The 25,218-nt window shown below is 50.5% G+C and overlaps 1 protein-coding gene across 2 annotated transcripts in view; it reads right to left on the bottom strand.

Moving 5' to 3' along the window:
- Positions 1-25,218, bottom strand: part of LOC119222211 (zinc finger and BTB domain-containing protein 46) — a 52,855-nt gene that overhangs the window by 13,840 nt on the left and 13,797 nt on the right. Inside the window, exons 2-4 of one of the 2 annotated variants that reach the window (XM_062562334.1) lie at positions 21,418-21,642; positions 20,351-21,302; positions 3,280-3,546 (exon numbers count right to left, since the gene is read on the bottom strand). In XM_062562334.1, the coding sequence (XP_062418318.1) occupies positions 3,280-3,546; positions 20,351-21,302; positions 21,418-21,603 (1,405 nt within the window). In that variant the 5' untranslated portion in view covers positions 21,604-21,642. The remainder of the gene's footprint in view (positions 1-3,279; positions 3,547-20,350; positions 21,303-21,417; positions 21,643-25,218) is intronic. The other variant, XM_037478630.2, reaches the window with a different exon arrangement.

Below are 25,218 nucleotides of genomic sequence, written 5' to 3'. Positions count from 1 at the left end.
TAGGGCTCGTTCTCTCTCTGCTCTCCTTCTCCTTCCACCCACACGCGTGTGCGCCCAGGATGGCTGCATGTGTGCGTGTGCGTGTGCGCCTTGTGAGGCGGGCTGCATGTGTGTGAGATGCATAATATGAGGAGAGAGGCCTTGAGGATCCTCTGCAGGGTGGAGGGACATTGTTTTGGAGAGGAGCCATCTTGGAGCTCGAGTGGAGACACACGCGGGCTAAAGGACGGCCGCATCGACCGAGTCAGATGTTTGCTGGCAACCAGTCGAGGGAGGATGAGCGATTTCAAATGTTCTTCCAGAGCCGTTAGCTCCTCATGACTATTCACACGGAGGCTGTGTGTGTGTGTGTGTGTGTGTGTACTGAGAGTGCATCTCTCTTTCTCTTCCAGCACATGTGAAATGAAGTTATTCTGGGTTGTGTATGCAAGTATGTGTGAGAGTGGGCCGTGGCTCTTTTTTTCCAGGGGGGGGGGGGTGAATGTCTCCAGAGTTATGCGGTGGGTTTCAGCCATTCATCGCCCTCCTCTGCACGCCGGACCGAATCACACAACCGTGAGGCCTCGCCGTGGACGGATTCCTGGAATGTTAAAGTGCCGCGCCCGACACTCCCCACTCCCACTGACAGAGCACACAAATGCTCAACCCCCCCCCCCCTTTCTCCTTTCTCCCTTTCCCCGGGAGAAACAACATTAAGGAGGAGGCAGAGAGGGAGGAGATGAGCTGCAGGTGAGAGGGTTCAGTTCATTAACAACCTCTTAAGAAAAGGAAGAACTGGTTTCGGTTCCTCGGCGTCTCTTTGTTTCATGCTTTGTGTTTTATTGCTCGTCTCGATGAGTTTAATATTGCGTCCGTGTCTGTAAAGAAATAAAAACTATCGGCGGGCTGAGTCACTGCGACGAGTAACAGAAACGGAGAGGTGAGAATCACATGAAAGTGAAGGAACTAAAGGATTTTAAAACAGGGCCGACAAACACGACCTGCGCTCCAATCCTTTGGGGTCGGGGCCCGTCAGGCCTGATAGGCTTTAGGGAGGCAATTACTGTAAGCTGACTGACCGCTTTCCAACAGATAATCAAGTAAAACTCGCTAAGTCCGTTAGGAGACGTTTAACGCCTTTAATGACTCCCCCGTTGGCAGAAACAAACAGTTTTACTCTCCTTTTATTCTTTTCATTGGGGCGTCACAAATCTAATAAAACAAAAAGTATGCGCTGATGCATTCAGATTGCATTCACACAGACTTTACTTTGTCATTGCACCTTAAACTTTGACCCCCCTTCCTTTTGCAGGTCTGCTTTGCAAGGGATTGTGGCTCAGAGAAACTGGTACCCTGGACTGTAGCCTCCTTCATTCACACTCACCTTCCCTCTTTAAAACAAGGACAGGTGTCGCTAAGTGAGACCCACAATTTTAAATCTCTGAATAAAGCTCCTAAAGGTACCCTGGGGGGGGGGGGGCTTTGGGGCCACCGGGAGCTGCTCCGGACTCATTTTCCAAAGCATACGTGAAGCGACAGAGGCGGCCGGAGAGAGAGAGAGGAGTCCAATAATGGCGGTTTGATGCCGGCGGTTAATTGGATGTTGCAGTGGACAGGTGCGCTGGGGGGAGGATCCGGCAAAATCTATTGTCTGCCATTGATTGTCCGAAGCACTGAAGGGGAATCGGGGCCAACTCCCAATGATCTTAATTGGATTGGGGAGGCTGATTGACACAAGTGGACCGGTCCCTGGAGCTCCTCCCCCTTCCAGCAAGAGGTCCACACTGCAAGACACTAATTCCCCCCCCCCCCCCTTTGTTTCACAAACCTTTAGGGGGAGCATGTCTTATTTTAGTGAGTAATATGAAGAAGCGAGAAGAACAGGGAGAGGGACAGCAGACCTTCTGCTCATATGCGCTGGCCTCCCTTGAATCGGGTCAGGTGACCTCGCTGCCTCGATCAATACTTTCCCAGGATTTTATATAAACCAACACACTTTGATGCTCCAAGTAAACAAAAAAAAGAAAGTGAGGGGGGAAATTAGAGATGGGAGGGAGGAACTGCAGGGAGGGAGGAAGAGAGTGAGGGATGAGTGTTAAGGAGGGGTGAAGGAGAAGGAGCGAGGGGGAGGAGGAGAGGAAAGGACAGGAAGGAGGATGTTAGGCAGGGGTGAAGGAGTGAAGGAGAGTCTGTGTGGAGGGAGGGAGCGCCGATCCGTCGAACCAGGCAGACTGCCCCCCCCCCCCCCCCCCCCCGGTAATCTGAGGGTTTGTTTATTTATGGGGGGGGGGGGATCCTCTGTTGGCCATGAAGCCCACCATCAGCATCTCTGAATCCCTCATTCATCTCTCGTCTGATTCTTCCTGTGAGCAGAAACGTCTCAATGCCACACGCTTATCACTTTGAACAACAGGGGGGGGGGGGGGGGGGGGGCCCATTCAGTTTCAGGGTTGGAGGGGGGGCTGTATTTCTATTTTGTAGGTGAGTGGGGCTCGAATCAAAAAGCGTGACTCGGCTTGGAGTTGTACCCTTCCTTTGCTCACAAAGACGGGCCACAACTCCGGGACAAAAGATCCAATTACCAGCCAGTGAAAGCAGAGACACACACACACACACACCTGCCCACACCGACCCACACACACACTGACTCACGCACACACACACATGGAGACAGTTTAAGACCCTCGCTGGAGGAAAGGACGGAAGAATAACTTACAAATGACCACAAAAAATTAAATGTATTAATCGATGTTAATAATAATGTGTTGAGAAAATGTATTTTTAATTCGGATTTCAGTTGACGCTCAAAGACACACAAGCACTTAGAGGCACAAATCTGTTCCCACTGGCATGACTTTTATGTTCCACCCTTTATTTACAAGAAAGAAATGCTCCTTATTCTCCGCAGGTGCTTCCAGCGGTTCAACGATTGTGTCCATCGTCCACTTTGGCTGCTGATGAAACATGTCGAAGACGTGAGACGTGTTGCTGCTGCTGTGAGACGCGCTGATAAGAACCACAAAAGAAAAACCCAAACAAATATTTTCTCACGAAGAAGTGAGAGCGATCCCAGCCTTTCTCTCTCTCTCTCTCTCTCTCTCTCTCTCTCTCTCTCTCTCTCTCTCTCTCTCTCTGAGTCATCACTGACACACACACACAAACTCACACAAATTACCCAAAGAAAAAACACTCTGCAGAGGACGAGGACACTCATGTGAAAAAGCCTGTGTGGTGTCTCACAGGTGACCGCGTGAGCAGGTGTGTGTGTGTGTGTGTGTAATAGTGTAAACAGTGACTTACAGGACAGGGAGTGTGCTCCTTTGGGCAAGTACTCGAACAGCAAGGGGTTATCGTCTCCCATCATCTCGGCCCTCAGGGACAGCAGGCTGTTCTTGCTCATCAGCGCCGCTTTCAGGTTGGCCACGGACGAGATGGCCCCGCCCCCCCCGCCGGCCTCCTCCGAGTCGCCGGCGCCCAGTAAGCTGGGCTCGGCAGCGAGGGCCTCCTCCTGCTTAAGGAAGAAGTCGCCGCGGCTGTCCGAGCTGTTGGGTTCGGTCACATCAGCACCTTGGGAGGGGGGAGGGGGGGGGAAGGAAACGGGTGAGCAGGAGGGAAGTGAACATCTCAGATGTGTGAATCCCTTTACAAAAGGGGATGAAAAACGTGAATAGTTGTCACTTGTTTTTTCAATTTAAAAGGGTTTCACCCGACTGCGATAAAACACACACACACACACACACACACACACACACACACACACCATATTAAACCAATTCAGCTCTGAGCCGCGTCATCGTTTACACCCGATGTTTTCGGCAGCGTCTGCTGATCGCTTCATCGCTCTGAATCACCTCCCTCCTTGCCTCCCCAGCAGGAGGAGGAGCAGTGAGAGGCACCAGTGTGTGTTTGTGTGTGTGTGTGTGTGGGCCTAGCGACTGTCAGACCACACCCCCCCGCCTCCTAATTGATATGTAACTGATGACAGGTGGCTCTCTGAAACAGACACAAACACACGTCACAGGCTGCATGACCCCCCCCCCCCCCCCGACAAGCCAACAAGGCGGGAAGAGATTCCACATTGAAGGCTTGAACCACCTGGTCAGGTGGGGGGGGGTCAAGGTGACAGAGACGGTGGTTTGCCTCCATGTGTGGAATACCGATGGGCATACAGCTGGGTCTGTGGTGACCTCACACGCACACAGACACACACACACACGCACACAGACACACACACACACGTGATGCAGAGTGCAGATAAACGATCGCATGGGGATGCGAGGCCGATGAGGAGGGTGGGAGGAGATGTGGCGCGACAGATAAGCGACACACACGCACACGCAGACATGCCCGCACAGACACAAACACACAGACACACACACACACATACGTGACGAGGGGATCGGCGGCCATCGAAAAACAACTCGCAGAAGCGAGGAGAGAAAGTGGGAGGAATGAGCCGTGAGAGGAAAAAATGCAGGGGAGTGTAACAAGCGGGGGTGTCGAGCTGTGGAGGAAGATGCGCGCACGTGCATCCACGCACGCACACCCCCGCGCGCACACTCACAAAGTTAATTAAGGAGGGGGTGTAGGGGTTGGTGCAAGGGGGCACGAGGTGGAGGAATTCATTAGAGCTCTGCCCCCTCCTTCAGTGGGCAGCACAGCAGCCACAAGAGTCAATCAATAACATGGATCTGCTGTTAGCCAACAACAAACACGCACACGCACACACACACACACACGCACACACACACACACGCACGCATGCCCACACACGTACTGTATATGGAGAAAACAGACAAATGGGAGGGAGAGGAAGCGAGGGAGAGGGAGAGAGAAAAGAGTTTCACCTCTGACCCTCGTCTCCCTCCTCTCGTGTGTTCATTGGATGAGGAAATCGACCCCCCCACCCCCCTCCCTGCACCGACGCCCTGCTTTTTCCCAGCATGCCCTTGGACACGTGCCTCCACAGATGGAACACGTCCTCCGTACAGGACGGAGAAAAGACGTCGCTTCCGGTTTGCAAACTTTGTAAAAACGCTCGGCCTGCACGTTGCTAGGGATTAATAGAATAAGCATCAGATATTCGATTTTAGCATCCAAACCCCCCGCCCCCCCCCTGCCAAATACTGCAACGCGTCCCCTTAATCCGGGCCTTATGTGCGTCTCTTAAACCTCGGATCAAACCCGTTTACCACAAACACCGCGCACGCAGCTTAAGGGGTTTCATCAAGTTGCGTATTGGGACGTCTTTAAAAAAGGAAAAAAAGGTGAGTTCAAGAGGTTACATCATCCGCCCTCCCCCCCCCTTTGTGCCTCAAGACGACCTGAGAATTTCAACGCCTACAACTTTCAACTGAATGGTCAGATACAAAAAAATAAACAATAGCATTTTTCCTCATCTCCTCCCCCCCCCCCCCCCCCCTCATCTCCCCTGACCCCCCAGGGAGCCTTTACAGTCTCTATACAGTGACGGGAATTTTTCCCTTCATAAAAGAGTCCGAATAATTTAGATTTCTGCATTCTGAAGAGATCCTCCGTTTAATTTGGTTGCCATGGCAGCCGGGCACCCTTGGCTTCAACATTTATGCTAAATAAAAACCCCTTTTAAAAAGGAGAGACAAATATGTGGAAATGGTGGTTCTCTTTGTTCGCGCGCGCGTGTGTGTGTGTGTGTGTGTGTGTGTGTGTGTGACGCTGGGAGCTATGTGGGGGCTAGAGTACAAAAAAAAGCTAAGGCGGAATAAGACTTGGAATAAAAGATGTGTGTGTTGAGCTCCATACTGCATGTATCACTCAGAGAGTTACGACTAATGGATGGAAGATACGGTCTTATGGTGTTGTGGTTGGAGGCTGCACTGTGTATCTGAGTTAAGTGTGTGTGTGTGTGTGTGTGTGTGTGTGTGTGCGTCTCACCAGGGGAGTTGTGTTATTGGAGAGCACCCTTTGGGAAAGTAAAGAGGAGGAAAGAAAAGGCCTAAAAAGGGAGGCGGGGGTCAGCTGACCTAGTTTGACCCCTGATCTTCTGTTCTGATTGCATTCGAGGAGTGTCCATATGCATGTGTGTGTGTGTTGTGTATCGCAGCAAATACTTCCTTCCCCTCTAAAACTCTCTCAAACTGTTATGTGAGAGAGTTTTTAAAAAGATAAATAAAATCCAAATTGACACACAAGGCCTAGTTGTTGATGGACACAGTCCTTTAACACCTCCGCACACACACACATACACATACACACACATACACACAACCCCCTCAAACCAACAGAGACAGCAGCCAAACACAATGGAGAGAAGAAGAAGAACCAGGGTGGTTAAGCAACGAGTTGCTGAGGCTTGTCCCCCACAAGAGAGCTGTCAGAAGAAAGCAGGGATGTGTTCATGTTTGAGTGCAAACAAAAGAGAGTCTGTGCGTGTCTGTGTGCGTGTGTGTGTTCAAGAACTGTGTCCATCAACAGCCAGGTCACGTATGAGGCGCTCGTGTATCAATTTTGATTTTATTCCTCCATTTATTTACACACTGTGCATGTGTGCGTGCGTGCGTGTGTGTGCGTGTGCGTGCGTACGTGTGTGCGTGCGTGCGTACGTGTGCGTGCGTGCAGCCTTGCCGTACGTCTGCCTGGTTGATGGCTCCCCCGGGGTCGAGGAGGAACAAGAGCATTACGAGATACGTGTTGTCACAAGACTTTGCTGCCATTGTCTGCCCGACATCACAGCGACGTGCCCCCCCCCCCCCTCTCCCCACGGTGGACATGTGATTAGTAGCAGTGTTTGGCCTCGAGTGGACAAAGACGGGGGTGGGGGAAGGGGGGGGGGGGGGGGGGGAACTTGCTTCCTCAGCATGCCAGAGTTTGAGAGGGTAAAAAAAGTAATTTGGGCGCAGAAGGGGGAGTGAAGCACTAAAACAGCTCAAGAATTCAGAGGCAATTTAAACAGCAGAGTGGGAGGGGAACGAAAAAATGCCGGGTTAAAAAAGAGGGAGGATGGAAAGTAGAAGAGGTTGTTATTCTCTCTCTCCCTCCCTCCCTCCTTGCCTTACCCTCTCTCTCTCTCTGTTGTTTTTTAGGGAATAGCCGGGCCACAACCTCCACGAGAGATAGGGGTGGGTGGGTGATGGTGGCGCTGGGAGTGGGGGGGGCTGCATAAATCAAGCAGAGCCTGAAGGCTTTAGAGGAGGGAGGGAAGAGAGTGGTAGAAGACAGGGGAGAGAGTGGGTGAGAGGGAGAGGTGATGGTGCTGCTGGGGGCTCGCAGTGAGAGAGAGAGAGAGAGAGAGAGAGAGAGGGAGAGTGGGTGGAGGGGAGGAGGAGAGGAGCACATGCGATTGCAAAGTGGCGGGGTGAGAGGAGGAGGGTGGGGTGATGGAGTGTGGGTGGGTGGGTGAAGAGGGGTGGTGGTGTGTGTGTGTGTGTGTGAGGGGGGGGGTCACAGTGGGAGGGGGGTGAGTGGGGGAGACAGAGACGGTTCGAATGCGTTTTTGTTTGGTTTTTAATCGCACAAACCAACGTTTGTGGGTCGAGTACTTTCACTGCAAAATAAAAAACAAAGACATTCTCACACGGTACGAGGCCCCCACGCTACAAGATAAATTACCACCAAAATCCACTCTTCCTGTTCTTACCTTCCACAATAAAAGCCCGCGGTGGCTGTTGCCCGGAGTTTCCAAAGAGAAACTGGATGAAATTCCTCCTGGTATCTCATTCTAAACAAATACCTCACGGTATCTTGTTCCAAACAAATACCTCCCGGTATCTTATTCTAAGCAGCAGTTTACTCCAGACAGACTCTCTTCGTGACTCCATTCAAATACTTTACTGAAAAAAGTCTTGCAACTGCCGCAAATTTGCATGTTGAATGTTTTCGCAGGTTGAGTATTTGCACTTTGCTTGTCATTCATTCGTGAGTCGGCCCTGTTTATCTGTTCTTTCATGCTGCATCATGTAATCGGCCAGGGGGAAAGTTCTCCGTGTCTAACCCCCCCCCCCCCCCCCGACCCCGACCCCGATGGCGCTCTCTTCAAGGCCCCCCCGATGGAGCTCTCTATCTACTCTGCTCCTTTCTCTGAACACTTTGTTTTCTTCTTTTTTTTATCCGGAGCATTGACTTTATCTACAGCGCTTCAGAGTAATTTCCTTGAAGGCCATATCACACGAGAAGGTAGCGGCGTCTGAAGCCGGCGAGCTAACGTGCTATTTACTTCCCTCTGGCATGTCCTCTGAGGATCGTGCACTATTTCATTTAATAGAGTCACTGAAGGGGTTGAAAAGCTTCCCATAATGAGTCAGCTCGCCAACTGATCTGCTCGGGCGCTACAGGTAAAATAAGTTCAGTTCATCCAAAAGACTTGTTTCTATTTGGAAGTTTATTTTCAGAGGAGGTCGCATGAATAAACTATTATGAACCTGCTGCCTCTAATGCTCACATTTCTACATTTCACGCACGTTCCGTCCCGTAAGAACAGAAACGGGTGTCAAGTATTAAAACGCCGGAGAGGAAAAGGACTTGAAAACTTAAAAAATGAGCCGCCTCGGACGTAGTCTGAGTGAGCGAGTGAATGGGTGAGGAAAGGGAGGGAGATAGGGAGCGCATGGGGAACGGAGGATTGCAGGGCTCAAGGTAATCTGGGGAGTTAATGCTGCTTAGAGGGACTGAGGAGTGGGAGGGAGGTAGAAAAAGAGGGAGAGAGAGAGAGAGAGAGAGAGTGGGGGAGAGAGAGGGGGAGTGATGGCAGAGGGAGACAGATAAAAATAATAGGGTCAGCAGGGAAAGAGAGGAAGAGGGGAGGAATATATGAAGATGTATCGCAATTGAAGCAACGAGAGAGAGAGGGAGAAAGAGAGAGGGAGAGGGGGAGTGTAGAAGCTGGTTATGAGAGAGTGGAGAGGGGGAGACAGCGAGCCAAGTGAGATAAAGAGTGGGCTAATGAAAGGTAGGGTGAGGTTGGCGGGTAGGAGGGAAGTCGACAGAGAGCGCGGGGGAGAGAGAGCGGGGGAGAGAGAGCGGGGGAGACGTGTGCATGGGGAAAGAATGCAGGGTGGGGAAGGAAGGCGGACACGCAGGGCTTTGTGCTGAAAGCGATGGGATGGAGAGATTCAACAGAGAGAGAAAGGTACAGGTCCTTCCTTGGTACAGAAAAGGAGGAAGCCCAGGAGCCACACCCGGGTTCGGACTGGAATGACCACTGATCATTCCAGTCCGGTCCGGGTTGATCCGGTCCACTGTCCTTTTTTCAAAGGAAGAGGTGGGAGAAAGGAGGGATAAAGGAGGAAAAACACTGGAGGATGCAGCACAGGGCCTGTGGGCTGTGTGTGTGTGTGTGTGTGTGTGTGTGTGTGTGTGTGCACTGACCAGGCTCAGGCGCTGCGGGCGACTAAACACAGCAGCCGTAATTACTTCTTTACTGCTCCCTGGTAATGAATTTAAGACTGTGGAGGTGAACAAACCAACACAAGTTTGGAGCAATCAACATGTTTCCATCCTGGACTCAGCATGCACCCCCCCTCCCCACCCCGATATAAAGAATACAAACAATCCCCCCATGTCCTGCATATATATAAATGAGAGGTGCTACACAAATGCCAGTCCATTTGACAAGGGGTTGCAACATGCTAACCCTGGTATCTTCTCATTAGTATGTATATCTTATCATCTTATACCTGTTTAAACAGAATGAAGTCAGTCACTTCCTTCCAGTCCTGACTTCATTATATTTATATACATTGAGACCAATGCACAAGAACACCCGAAGACGATCGCAATAAGCGAGCCGAGGGTGTGTGTGTGTGGGGGGGGGGGGGGGTCAGTGTCACTGTGCCTCGCTATGCGCTGCGTCTCCCCCCCGGTTTGAGGGTCGAGCTGCCCGCCGACCACAAAGCCCCCCCCACCATCCCCCCACCCCCCTCACTGCTCATCGCTGCCCTCCGCACAGCGCTGATGCTCTGCTCTCGGCGCTCGTATCCTTGGCAACCTGCCTCCAACAATGGGAGAGAGCTCTGGCCTTGGCATGGGAGGAGCACGGCGCCACGGCGCGAGGGGAGGACGAGGGAGAGAGGGGAGGACGAGAGGGGAGGACGAGAGGGGAGGACGAGAGGAGATGGAAAACTGGGAAGGAGTCGACAGTTGTTCGAGGCGTCCGGACCTTTTCCGGACATTAGTCCGTTCAACAGCTTCTGGGACGCAGTGATTCTTATTAAAAAAAACATTCCGTTCAGTCAGTCATTTCTTTCTCGATGTCAATGGGAAAAGGTATTTTTGGAAATTGTAATCTCCCCGTTTGGCATTTTACATCAAATTCCATTCCCGGAGGTGTGCGCTCCACCCAGCTGGTGTCACTGGTCCAGCTGCAAAGAAACAAGATGGCGAGTCGGCCCACAAACCAAAGCGTCCACTTCCTGTGTGCAGCCTGCGGTTCAAACACACTGCTGGATTCTTTAGGGCCATTAAGTCGCCCGGGGCATCGCAGGGGGGGGAAATCATCGTTAGCTGGATAGACAGAACGCTCCTCGCCATGACAACGATGCGAGTAAAGGAGGAAATAACAGGAGAAATCCCAGTGTGGATGAGGGGAGCAGAGCGAGGGACGAATGCACATAAAGGACTTTGCACCCCCCCCCCCCCTTATTGCAGCCAAGCTGCAGCATTGAGATTTATTGCTTATGATCAAATCAGCAGAAGCAGTGCAAATTAAAGGGGGAGACCCCCCACACCCCCCCTCCCCCTCCTCCCCTTCCTGCCTCACCTCCTCAGCACCCAGCGGATGCGGCGAAAGTGACGAGGCTCGGCGCTTATTCGAGGCTACAAACGTGTCATTTCCTCTTTTGCCCAGGCGGGGAACACGGCTCAGAAAGGGCCAGAAGTGGAGCGAAGGGGTCGAGGAGGGGGAGGGGGAGAAGAGAGGGGGGGGGGGGGGGTAGCGCTGGCTTACAGGAGACACGGCCTGGAACGGACAGAAAGCCCTGAGCAGAACCACCAATATCTCAAAAAAACCTCCCTCCCTCGTTCTCTCTCTCTCTCGCTTTGGCTCTCTCATTAAGAAGCCATTAGAGAGACGGGCAGTGCAGCACCACATGACCCCTTCCTAACCCCTGTTACAAGCCCCTGTTAGGGAGGGAGAAGAGGGGGGGGGCAAAAGATATAAAACAGAGTCGGATAGCAAAAGGGGAGTCATAGAGAAAACAGAAGATGATGATGGCAGGGTAAAATGGAGGGATGGGGTAAGAATGGAGGCTGATTTCCACTATCAGCACAATGGATTGATTCAGCACATGTGCTATTGGTTCCACTGGGTCTATTGGTTCCATTGTTCCATTGGGTCTAATGGTTCCATTGGTTCCATTGGGTCTATTGGGTCTATTGGTTCCATTGGTTTCATTGGTTCCATTGGTTCCATTGTTCCATTGGGTCTATTGGTTCCATTGGTTCCATTGGTTCCATTGGGTCTATTGGTTCCATTGGTTTCATTGGTTCCATTGGTTCCATTGTTCCATTGGGTCTATTGGTTCCATTGGTTCCATTGTTTTATTGGGTCTATTGGTTCCATTGGTTCCATTGGTTCCATTGTTCCATTGGGTCTATTGGTTCCATTGGTTTCATTGGTTCCATTGGTTCCATTGGGTCTATTGGTTCTATTGGTTCCATTGGGTCTATTGGTTCTATTGGTTGGCCGTGTGTTTGAAAGCATTCACCCCGCAGTGACGCTGACGTTAACCTCCACGTTGAGCACTTAGTGGAGCCTCTTTTTTTCACTTGTCGCGACTGGAGCACTTTACAAACTTGCTACCAGGTGATTAGAGGGGGGGGGGTGTAGGGGTATGTGTGAGTCACAGCGAAGCAGCGAGGTGGAGAGGCGAGCGATAAGTATGCGCTGACTTTAGGAGATGGGGATAATTTGGGAGTGGAGGGGAAGACGGCTAGGCTGCTTCCTTAGTCGGACACAGGAATGCAGAGCGGGCGGAACCCAGTGTGTGTGTGTGTGTGTGCATGTGTGTGGGTGTGTGTGGGTGCGTGTGTGTGCGTGTGTGTGTTTACACCAGACAGGAATCCCTAACCCCCACAGACTGCGGCTCCACTTATCAAGGCCTCAACAGAAGGGGTATGGAGGGAGAGAGGGGTAGGAGTGTCCTGCCCTATCAAATCCACCTCTGACCTCTCCCTTTCTCCTGTCCTGTACCACACACACACACACACACACACACACACACGTGCACACACACATGCACACTAAGCCTTGAAGCTGGATGGCTGTGAGGCCAGAGGAACTGTGGGAAGGCCAAAGAGTCCCTCCACAGGAGAAGAGAAAGGAAAAAGAGCTCTCTCTACCTCTGCATCTATTTCTATGTTCCCAAAACAGCAGCTTATTAGACTCAAAAGAAACAAGACGTAGCACATGCATGTGTAATAAAGAGAAAAAGAGACAAAAGCCCACAGATCAACTAAAGGGGACGTTAGACGCACAACACTGCTTTTATTTGAAGCCCTTGAACTGAATGGAAAACCACACACACACACACACACACACACACTCTAAAACTCTTTTTCTTTTCTCTACAGCCGTCACCTTTCCACTGAAGTATTCTCTCAACCAGTCGGGTCAGAAGGGGGATTTAGTGCTAATAAAACACGATAAAACAAACTACAGGTACCTGAAACCAGCCTGTGACCCGGATCAGGTCCGCAGGCACCGACTGCAGGGAGGGTTAATGAGGGGGGGGGGGGGGGGGGGTTTCTTTGCGAGAATGAAAGTAGTCACAAAGAAAGAGGTGGAAACAACGAGTTTGGGTCAGGTGATGCTGGCAGAATACGTGGGGGGGGGGGGGGGGGGGGGCGTTGTGTCTAATGACGACGAGCAAAAGAGAGATAGCGAGCTCCAGGCTCCCATTGGCCCAGTTATGACCTCATAACCGCAGCAACGCCCATTTACATCCGTGTTCCAGGTGACCTGACACGACTGTGTGTGTGTGTGTGCGTGTGTGTGTGTGTGTGTGTGAGATGCTGGAAAAAAGAGAACATGAAACTGTAAAAGAACGTAATCAAACAATATGGGTCTTAAAATGTATATATATATTTATATATATACATATTTGAAAAACGTATGTAAAAAGAAGAAACAACCCTAACGAAAATAAACAAGGAGCGCATCCTTCTAAAGAGAAGAGCGGTCAACCCAACAACCCTTCCTTCATTTAAAGCCCTTAGACCCAACAGGAAACACACACACACACAGACAGACACACACATGTGTGTACTGTATACAAGCGGCGTCCGTCGCTGCAGCTACGAGATGAGTGAAAACAGAAGTGACAGTGTGAAGTGGCGGCGAGGAAAGGAAGGTCCAGACAGACAGAAGGGAAGGAGGGGTAGAGGAGAAGAAGGAGGAGACAAACACTTGTGAAGGACGGATAGCGGCTTCCAGGACACACACACACACACACACTGACGTACAAAACCCAAGCCATAATTGTCCCCTGTGGTGATTTTGGCCTCTCCCTGCTTTGCTGCTGGCCGTCTCTTCTATATCTTTAACACTTTTTTTTCTGTCCTCTTTTCAAAAGGACGGGGTTTGGGTGGGGGGCGGTGTCACAAGAGAAAGAATGAGGGATGAAGGAGAAAGAGAGGTCCAAAGGAAGGAGGTGTGGAGGGGTGTGACGGCGGAAAAGGGGAACGAAGGGAAGGAGGGGAAAGGAGAGAATGAATGTAAGAGGAAGGGAGACTTTGCCCTCCAGCGGGAACACTCCCACGATTGTGTGTGTCTGTGTGTGTGTGTATGTCTGTGTGTGTGTCTGTGTGTGTGTCTGTGTGTGTGCGTGAGCTACGCCTCGGCCAAACCGACACACCCACAGGCTGTAGACCTCTGTATCCTGTTCGGGGTTGTCCGTTTGTCCAAACATCATGCACAGACCCCCCACCACCACCCCCTCGCTCCCCTAACTGGTCTGACGGGGGTGGAGGCCGCGCAGGGAGTGGAACAGTAAACAGAACAAAGCCACCTTTCTAAAATAAACACACCGCGCGAAGACGAACTTCAGGTTGAGGGAAAGTGAGAGAAAACGACAGCGTGGACTCAACTTTACATTTCTCCTTATTTTAGGGTAAAATCTTACGACTTACGAATGTTGGTGTGTGTCCACAACACACACACACACACACTCTCACAAACACACACACGCGCTCCACATCCAGGCTGCTCGACTGACTGAAGGTTGGCTGTGACACGTCCGCTACCGGCTATCAGATCACACGACCCAAGCCATGGGAGGGCGGAGGAGGGCAAAGGAGGGCGGAGGGCCCCCCCGTCACATCACGCCTCGTATCTCCGGGACCAGGGAGGGGGGGGGGGGGGGGGGGAGCGAAACGCACCGTGGAGCGAAACGCCCTTGTGTTAAAGTAACGGTTCTGGATGTTGGGTCTCAGCCACAAGCTTCACTATAGACATTTGGGGGGTCTGATGGGCGGGGGGGGGGTTCAGCTGAAAGCGGGGTATTTCTATGAATGTTTAACCACAGAACCCCCCCCCCCCCTCAGCCCCCTACCTCACGCTGTGCCAACAGGACATCCTGTCAAGATGCATTCTGGGTAGTTTGATTCTCAGGCCAATCAATGCGAGCAGAAGTGTGTGTGTGCAGAGTTGAATGCACCTTATTGGAGGATGAACGTGTTCACATGTCAGTGTGTGTGTGTGTGTGGGGGGCTGACGAAAGCACACACAAAGGCCCCACCCAGGTGCACTCTGGGTGGGATGGCTAATCTTTAACCCACCCCACACACACACACTCCACCTTCCTCCTCTCCACCCAACAATCCTTCACCGGGCCTGTTCCAGGAGCAGGAGGTGGAGAGGTGTGTGTGGGGGGGGGGGGTCCCAAACGGATCTTTTAAAGCCAGCGAATTATAAATAGAGCAGGTGTCAGTATTGACAACGAGGTTCCAACAAGGGAGAGAGAGTGGGGGGGAGGGGGGCGGTAGGGGGGGAGGAGGGGGGGAGACAGACAGCAAGAGTGTGAAAGAAGAGTGTGAATGTGTGTGTGTGGTGTGATGATGGCGCGCTAGAGAAGGGGCTTTTTAGCTGGTGGACTTCCCACAATGTCCAACAGGATGTGAGGTCATTTGACAAAGATGGCTGGTGGGTGGTGAGAAATGATTGGTTGCCACGGTGATAATGGAACTTTTCTTCTTTCATTTTATGTAGTGGGGATCGAAAAGAAAGGCTGACAGGGAAGAGCGGTGAAGAACAGTATTTTAGTCCTCCATCACTACTCCCACAAGCACGGGGGGGCGGGGGGGTGGGGGGGGGGGATTGTGTGGTAGAAAGGCACAAAAAGGGAAGGAGATGATGGAGGGAGAAGGGGAAACTGAGGGAGGTAGAGTGGCCACAAAAGTCAATAGGCTGGGAGGAAAGGGCTGAAATCATCTGTGCAGACAGAGGACAAAGAGGGAGAGCAAATAGGTTGTGTGGGGGGTGGAGGGGTTGGGGGGGGGGGGGGCAGATAGAGAGAGAGAGGGAGCAACTCGAGGACAAAGACAGAGGCGATAATAGACTTACTCTGGAAAAAGTGAGACAGATGAACCATGAGCCACAAAAAAAGAAGAGAGATAAAGAGGGGGGGGGGAATACTGTGTGTGTGTGGGGGGGGGGGGCTACACGATGTAGTTATCTAACCCACAGCATGTCAAGCACCAAGCCAAGGAGAAAAGGGGTTAAAAATTAAGTCCACAAAGTCTGAAATATTAAATCTATTTTGGTTTTTTAATGAAGGTGGAGTGAATTAGGGAGGAAATATGCGAGTAGATTATTAAACCTGAGAGCGAGGAGGAAAAAGTGGAGAGGTGTGCAAAGGGGTGGTTGGGAGGGGGGTTAGAATCTGTTCACGGTGTTTTAAATATTAAACCTATTTCAAGTTTAATGAAGTGCAAATACTATGGGGAGAGTCTTAACTGGAATACAGAGAGGAAGGGGGCGAAAGGGGGATCCGATTCATTATTTCAAGTGTTCACCTTTAGACTGCAGAGACTTGGGGAGGGAAGAGCATTAAAAAAATTATATATATATATATATATATAGGAGAGAGAAAGTTTTAAGCCGAAGTGCAGCCTAAAGGGCAATTTTGGGAGGAGCGGAAGGGGGAGTGGGGGGGGGGGGGTGGCAGGTAACCGGCGGATGAAGCTTAAACAAGCCAAAACATGGAAGTGGCACATGGAAGACACAGTACACGGAAAAACCATTTCACGTTTATTTTCTTCGTGTCTGTGTGTGTGTGTGTGTGTGTGTGTGTGTGTGTGTGTGTGTGTGTGTGTGTGTGTGTGTGTGTGTGCTGGTGGTTGACGGGAACTCGGGGGCCACAGAGTTAGATAAAGATGTTGGATTTCAAAAAAGATTCTTGATGTAATCAATGTGCAAACAGCTAGAGGGAAATGGAAAGAACGGCCCACATGTGATTGAACTGTTCACGTCTACATAATCAGATATCAGCTCTGAGCTGTGGGTGTGTGTGTGTGTGTTTGTGTGTGTGTGTGTGTGTACATCACACCGGCCATGTAACGGGTTGCCAAAATCCCCCAAGCTGCCACTAAAAGGTCACAGTGTGTTTGTGTGTGTGTGTGTGTGTGTGTGTTTCTTTTTTAATACTAAGGGTGAACAAACCAAAGAAAGTATTTCAAGTTTTGTTACAATGTGGGAGAAAGATCAGGTTGGTGTTTTCCCAAAGTAAAAAGGCAGTAGGAAAGAAATCGATTGTTAAAACTGTCGGCTGGTCCTCTCAAAAAGACTGTCTGTCAAAGAGGGGACACCGGCTTTAATAGAATAAAATAATAGCATTGAGTTTTGAGGCAACTTGATACTGTACAGCCGAAAGTTAGGCCTTTCGGGACAAAACAACACATTTACAAACTGAAAGCTACTCCTGACTCGATGAGAAACGATTGGAGCTCAATAGGAAATGAATCAATAGTGAAATATACCAGAGGAGCATGTTTTACCAGACAGGCAACATGTCCATTATTTATACTAAATCTGTGGTAACTGCAGTTTAAAGGCTAGAACTGGGGAAAAAATCTCCACTTGTGCCATAAAGCTGCATTCTCTGTATTCAACTCCAGGGGGCGACGCCTCTGCTCCCATAGACGTCTATGAGAAAATGACTCTACTTCTTTCTTTATTTATTCCCATAGTAAACATGAGTTTATGGTCTCGGTCTCTCTTCTTCAATACAGCATGATGTTCACTTAGTAAATGCTCCATTTAGAGTCAAACAGACCGTAGAGTAGGTGGTGCTTTAGGGCGGGATTACATGCTGATTGACAGGTCTCTACCACTGTGTTGTGTTAGATGGCGTTCGGTTGTACTAAGCTCCACCCTCATGGTTTCACCACTATGAGGACTACAAGAAGAGAGGCTCATATGAGGCGTCAGACCAAAAAATATACTGAGTTGTTTTTTAATAAAAGCTTCACGTTTCAGAACACTCCGACTTTGATTTGCAGATGCTTTTTAATCTGGGGGATGTAGCGGGGGGGGGGGGGGGTGTAGCCATACTAAAAATAAGTCCAGGTAATTATTTAAAGGTTTACAGCATGAGCAGACAGGGGAAGTAGAGAAGAAAAAAATGTCACCTCTAATATATCGTTGAGAAGAAAAATAAATGCACATGATCACAGATTGCTGAAATGCAAGCAGTGCAGATTTTTCACACAATTCACATGAAGGTTTCAGAGATAAGCGGCAGAAAGAGTGAGATCCAGCGTGAGGGAGAGAGAGAGAGACAGGAAGTCAGTAATGACATCAAATGAACACAGCAGATGTTTGCAAGTGAAGGGGATCTAAAGAAAACAAATCCTAATTCCTGCAGCTGTTTATGTCAACAAGGGCACACGACATGCTCACACAAACGCTTCAGAGCGGCTGCCCGCTCGCACCCTGAGCCTTCTGCATCCCCCCCCCACCCCCCTGATATCACAGCGGCGCCATGCACTCCTGTGCAGGCTTTCTGATCGGGAAGCAGGCACAAAGGAGCACAGGTGAATATGAGAGAGAGGGGGGGGGGGGGGGGGGCGGCGTCCAAGCACTTCTCATCAATAAAGAATGAAGCAATTAAGCTAATCTTCGACTGAAGGTGCCCTCTCTCCTTTATACAACATCACCTCACTGATAACCAACAAGAGGACTTCACACAACAAAAACCATGCGTCAAAATAGTCGATTTCTCAATTAACCAACAGAACTGTATATGTTGAAGATCGATAAAAGCAGCCCCACAAGTCAATATTATTTTCCCTGTTAACCAGTGTTTTTTATGTCTTCCAGACTACCTGACAGCTCTTTGTTGTCGACCCCCTCCCACCTTGCAATGCTGTCGTCGTTGTGATTAGGGACTTTAAATAGAATTGTACATCACTTTCTAAATCCATGGCTCTGCCAAATGCCCGTACATCTGATTCGGATCTTCTCTTCAAGGTGACAAAATCCGGACTTAAGGAGACTTAAGACTTAAGTCGACAAACTCTCATAAGCCTACAGGGATCCTGCTTGTTTCTTTCACCCCGACTGGGTCAAAAGAAACACAACAACAACAACCTAAAGGCATCGCATGGATACGAGAAGCACTCCCACAACCGAAAAACATCACACACCACCAACGCCGATCCAACAAAGGCCTCACGAAACCTGTTCAGCAATCCCCCCGCCCCAGACCTAACACACAGAAACCGCCTCCTGCAAACCTGCCCCCCGACGGTCAAACGCTCCACTCCAGAGCCCACTGGAAACACGATATCTCACCACTCAATGACGAGATCTGCCCTTTTGAAGGAGAAGCGAATGGTTGGTAAACCTTCGCGATACAAAAGGCTCTCCTCCATTGTGAGGCGCTCGGCATGCCCGCGCTCTGGTCCAGAAATCTTTTTTTTTTTTTTTGGGTGGCTGAGTCCACGCCAGCAGCAACACTAGACTTCCTCTAACCTTTAGGGGACACAACACTTCTTTCTCTGTAATGCTTCACCACAGCCAGGACAAAAAGTCCACCTTCTACCGTGGTGCAGAACACAAGAAACCGCCCAACGGGCTAAAGAGTGCCATTCGTGTGTGTTTTTGTGTGTGCGTGTGTGTGTGTAGCTGTGAAGACAAGATGTACCTGGTCACCGTAATAATGTCTGACTGCGGGTCACAAAATCTGGGACTAAGGACACTTAAAGCAAATAAGACAAATCCTCATAAGCTCGTACGGATGCCCCCACTCTCTCTCTCTCTCTCTCTCTCTCTCTCTCTCTCCCTTTTCCCTCGTCTTGCCCTCTCCAGAAGGTCCTTCCCTAAACCCCCGAGAGAGAGGGGGGAGGAGCCAGAGATGGCGAGGACGCGCTGGTAATCCGTGCAGTGACCCAGGTCAATTCAATTATCCTGTTTTCTTTCGCTGCGCGACGCGTGTGCCCATTTCACAGCCAACTCCCTTAATGCGCCCAGGATTAGCTTCTCTTACTTTTAATGATCTACCTATCGACGCCTTGGGCCCCGCGGTGCATGCACACACACACACACACAGCTAAGTGTTTTCCATGTATGAGTTTTTACTGTAATGGACTTCACGAAACAATTCTGCAAAGCTGAGGATCACGAGACACTTTCTCAAAAATAAACACGTGGGCCCAAGTGTGTTTGTGCTTACGTTAGCTTGTTTATGTGGGAGTGTGAGTTACATAAACTGCAGTAAGAGCAGGATCGTATTAGCCATCTGCATTTACGCACCGTTCAAGATTTGAGATAATCACTTTAGGCCCAACATGTTAGGATGGAAGCTCTCTAATCTCGAACCCGGAGGAGGAGCAAAAAGAGGTCATTTCTACACCAGCGTGCTCGTGCGGATGCAGATAAGTTGAGGTGTTCGAACCGTCGAGTGCACTTCTAGTGTCACAGGCACTCTGTCCAGCTTGAGCTCAACCAAAGTCAACACGGCAGTTCCATCGCCCTGCCGGTAAGACGGTGCCTTTTAAAAGACAAGCCCAGATGAATTAGATCCTAGTTGAGTGTTGATACAACGCTCCCACTTAATTATCTATTCTAACCTAATTACTTCACCAGTCATTCACTAATTACACAATTTGGATAACTAAGTAGGTGTCTAAAACTGCAGCCACTCTGGGAAACCCGTAAGCCTCAAAGTCATCAATCAGAATCCCAACCTTTTCCTAGAAATAAGTTCTTTCTTATGGCCTAGGCCCAGCCTCCAGTCAAAAAGGATTCCACCTGTTTTCCTGACTCTAAACTAATAGACTAACCAACAAATCCACTTTGAAAATAGCGTGTGGACCTAAAATAGCCCCGATCGCCTTCACCGTCTGTTTCAACCGCCTTGCAGTAAGAATGCAAGGAGCACTTTGTGTTTCGTCGCCTTACCTGGGATCTCCTGTCCGTTGTAGTTCCATCCCGTCACGGCCAGCATGGAGGGCAGAGGAGATCCAGGCCTACTGTTCCGGTCTCTCTCCCTGTCCCGCTCCCTGTCCCAGTTCCTCTCGGCCTGCTGGGTAATATGCCTGACGGTGTCCTTGTTCTTCCTGTTCTTCCTCCGCCCCGACACCGACATGGGCTGCCAGGGCCCCTCTGCGCCTCCCCCGGCGGCCCCTCCGGCCCCCTGCTCCCCCTGGCTCTGGGCCGCCCCTCTGGGAGCGTCCCGCGGATGGGAGGAGGAGGCGGGGGACACCTGCTCCTCTTTGACGGTGACGGGCCTGTAGTCGTGCGGCCAGGCCGGCTGGGAGTCGTGGCAGGCCTCCTCTTGGCTCTCGTGGCTCTTGGGGGGCTCCTGGTCCTCCTTGCCGTACGTGCTGCCTCCCTCGTGGCAGCTGGCGATGGCCGAGTCCCCGGAGGAGTTGGCCGGGCTGGTTCGGCGCGCCAGCCAAGGCGAGGTGCTGCGACCAGACATGATGGAGGCCAGGGCTTCAGAAGCCATGCCCACGATCCCTCCTCCTCCTCCTCCAACACCACCAACAGCTGCTCCTCCTCCTAAACCCGCTCCGCCCCCTGCTCCTCCTACGCCCACCCCTCCTCCGCCGCCGACACCTGCGCTCATGCCGGCGGCCGCGACCGCCCCCATCTCAAACTCGGCCAGCTCGTCGGCCATCTCGGAGCGGATGCTGATGTCCAGCGCCGCCTTGATGAAGCTGTGGCAGGCCTGGACAATGTCCGTCATCTGCAGGTAGCTGGCGGCCGACATCACCTCGATCACGTTCTTGCTGGTGAGGGCGAGGTGCGCCGAGTACATAAAGTCCAGTATGGCTTTGAAGCCCGTCGCCGTGACGATATCCAGGTGAGTGACAGTGGTCTGGTGGTGAGGCTCCGCCCCTTTTTTAACCTGGAGGGTCGAGAAAGATTGTTAGATGTCTCCTGGGGCAAAACACAACGAGGATCTGAGAGCAGTAAAACCATAGACTCCCGTGCCCCCCCCCCCCCTCGTAGCAGTCCCTCACCTGACAGTAAAGAGTTTTGAAGTAGCGCGAGGAGCCCAGGAGGACATTCTTATGGGCCTTGAAGATCTTTCCGTCCACGATGACACAGGCGTCGCAGAGGATGCCGTGCTGCCTCTGCTCGTTGAGCTCTCGGAGGAGCTGCCGGTAGTGAGAGGAGATCTCCATGTCCTCCTTCCTGTTGTTCATCTGTGTAGCCGAACAAAAGCCTCTCCTCCAAAACGTCTGCTGGGAGAGACAAAAGAAGGAAAGCTGAGTTAAAGAGTCGGATTTAGAGCGAAGAAGCAATGAAATCTAAAACGTTTTGCACATTTTAAAGAAACATGTTCTCTCCCAAGTCCACACCCTGTAAGCAGTTGATGGATTTAGCTTTAAACATTGGATTCTTTTGGGGGGTGGCTGGGAGGGGGGGATGAGCAAATTTAGCCGCACCACTCCTTTAAAGACAAGCCAGGGTATCTCAGTAATGAATGTGACATAAAAACAATGACATCAATAGAACCCACATCTCGACTGCTGTAGTTTGATGTCTAAAAACAGACCAGTAACAAATAGTCAAAAATCTCTGTGTTTCTAACCGTGTCTGACAGGTTCATTTGTGTGTGTCTCTGTGCGTGTGTGTAACAGAGTGTGTGTATGCTCATTAAAATGTCAGTTAAAAAGCTTGACACTTTCACAAAACAGTTGAGAGGGAGAAAAACACCTCATTTAGCACAAACCACTTTACCATTAAAAATGTATCAATAAACACAGCCTCAGTTCCTTGTTATTCTTTTCTTCATCTCTCCTGCGACCGAATATTCAATCAACTGTCTAGTTAAGACGGAAAAGTCACTTTTGAACCTTCACCTCTGCGTTTTTTGATCTGGCGCGGTTCCGTCTGGGTTGCCAACATGTTTTTTCTTCCCGAGAACTACAGAGAAAAGAATCCTTAATGGCAATTTGTGAAACTACTCGGCTGTAGGATCCAACTCTTCAGTTTTCATCGGCCGACAAACTGCTCGTCTGAAAAGGGAAGCCAAGGCCGAAGTGACTTAAACCCGCAATGCCTCCGATGGCCATCAGGGGGCGACTCCTCCGGACGCAGCCTAGTTGTAAGTAGAAACGCCTCCTTAAGCCTTTTTTGTGTCTTCAATGCACAGAAAAGTTTGCGTTTGCTTGTACTAACCTCCACCCTCTTGTGTCACTTCGGGCTGCGATAAATTAAGAGGAAGAACATCGAAAGACGAGAAGGCAATGGAAGAAAGAAAGGTGTCCAAAAACCAAGATGGCCAGATATCCAAATGGTAAATACCAAGAGGGGGACAGTCCGGAACTATAAACACATGATGGCTTAAGACCTAAAATGTATATTTATATTATATTAAAAGGCTATAATTTAGCCTTATTCTTCAGGCTTTTATTATTGACTGTGCCCGCCCCCCCTCCATCGTGTTCAGGTTGTGAGCTCACACAGCAGAAGGGATGCAGGTGAAGGAGACAAAGGGAGACATGAGCAACCAGGATAAACCGCGTTGGCCCTCGTAAACACACACACACACACACACACACACACACACAGACAGACACACACACACACACACGCGCGCGTTAGCCGCAGCATTAGCGGCCGCCGCTCTCGTCTTGGCGAGGGCTAAATCGCGGGGACGCGGAGTGTTACCGGACGCAGCGGTGATTTGTTTTGGGAACGCCACAGCTGTCAGCTCGGGGGTGGGGGGGGGGGCGCGGCGGGAGATGACAGACCGGGTGGGCCGAGGTGACAGCGGCGTTTGCTCGGGGGGGCCGGCACACTTCAGGTCACGTTTAGCCGAGCTCTGCTCAACCTGATGGCTTGTAAGATCAGATAAATCCAACACGCGTCTCCCGCGTCCACCCGGGACAAACACACCACCTATGCTGGAAAAAAAAAAAACCAAGAGCTCACTCACTCGCCGCTTTGACTGGCGTCTGTCTTGAGTCGTACGAATGGAGGGCTGTGAGGAAGAGGAATGGATGAAGATGCAGGACAACGGTGACGTCCCTCTGAACTTTTGAAGGAAGGGTCTTTATCCTGCAGCTCACTCACTTCTTTGAAAACATCTATTGGGCGGCCTGACCTTGAGGTTCCTTTCTGCATTGCCCTGATGGAGGCATTGAGAGTGTTTACCTTTCACTTCCCCCCTCCCCCCCCCCTGCTATTCTTCTCTCAGGGCCACTGGAACATCGACTTGTACATGTCTATAGTCTACTTCTTCAGAACATCCGTAGCGCAGAGGGAGTCGTTTATTCCCCAAGAAATACCTCAATACCGTTTTTTGTATTGCTTGTTTTATATACTTTCCAGTGTTGGAGGGTGTAACGCGGGGGTGGAGGGACCGGAGGGGGGAGGGGGGGGGGGGGGGGGGGGTGGGGGCAGGTGGGGTCAACCACAGAGCGCTCATTTGTAGAAAAATAATTTTCTACTGTAGCTCAGAGGAAGCAGTGAAAGGAAGCCAGTTACAGCTGGAGTGAGGCGGCCATTGGCCGCTGTCCTTCAAGTATTACTCCTCCATCAGCTTCCTCCTCCGTCAGCTTCCTCCTCCGTCAGCTTCCACCTCAGTCAGCTTCCACCTCCGTGTCCGTCCGCCACAGACCGGCGAGCGGCAGCAAGCGCTCAGGCGAGAAACGTGCGAGTGGCCGGGGATTCAAAGGGTCCGTTTACTCGTATTAAAGAGCAGAAATCGAGTAAGATCGAGACATCCGAGGTGGAGGTGCGAGGTGGAGGGAACGGGAATCAAAGGGTGGTGCTCACTTCACTCAGAATCTTTCTCCAGCAACTGTGAAAAGTTGCGTTCAGCTCATCTAAATCTGTCACATGAATCCAAACTAGTGGTGATGTGTAGATTCTGTGTGTAAAAGCCTTACGTGCAGCACAACACAAAGCAGGGCCCCGGTGCGTGGGAGGTGGAGTACGTCGGGTCACTGGGGTTAAAGGTCATCGGTGTGGCTTCTCACTCTGTGTGTCAATGTGAGTCCGAAGAGTGGACGATAAAGCTGCTCCGTGACACCAGCGGCTCGCTTTACAAAGTGAGATTTCTTTGCCGTTGCGAGTTCGGTTGTGTTTGTGTGCGTGTGTGTGTGTGTGTGTGTGTGTGTGTGTGCGTGCGTGTGAACGAGACCAAAGACGTGTTAAATGGTGCCTCAAATTTAACAAAAACAATGATCAGTGGAGGGTGAAACGACAGCGGAGGACCGAGATAGATGGGGGTGGGGAGGGTTGGGGGGGGTGGGTCTAATCAGATTTATTGCTTCAACAGACTCGGAGGGACATACTGAGTTAGTAGTTAGGCAGAAAAGAGGAACTTTAATGGAATGCTCTTTGACCTCTAAACTCTCTTGTCTTGTATAATTGGCTTGTTTAATTCCAGCAAGTCCGATTCCCTCCAGTCAGAGGCCAAAAAAAACACTATTCAGTCCTTTCAAAGGGATGTTTCTATTGGGATAAATAGCTAAATCCACCAAATGTTTCAACACATTCCCTTTTTAAACGTAGAAATAAACATAATATTGACCAAGATGAGTTAAAACAAACATGCTAGCTAGCTAGCTGCTAGTTTACGCTTGATAGCAACCGCCATTCCTTAGCAACCGCTTCATTTATATATATATATATATATATCGGAAGTAAAAATGTATGATACCTGATAGATACAGGTAACATTATTAAGTTAAAATTAGAAAAAGTTAGAAAAAAAAATATTGCTTGAACATTTGTTTTTTTTCTGCTGTAGCTCAACACTGATGCTTATTCAGGGGTGTGTACATGTGTGTATGAATGTGGTTTAC

This window comes from Pungitius pungitius, chromosome 1, assembly GCF_949316345.1.
Source record: "Pungitius pungitius chromosome 1, fPunPun2.1, whole genome shotgun sequence".
NCBI lineage: Eukaryota > Metazoa > Chordata > Actinopteri > Perciformes > Gasterosteidae > Pungitius > Pungitius pungitius.
The sequence above is the reverse complement of the archived record's forward strand: the minus strand, read 5'-3'. Positions and strand labels throughout refer to the sequence as shown.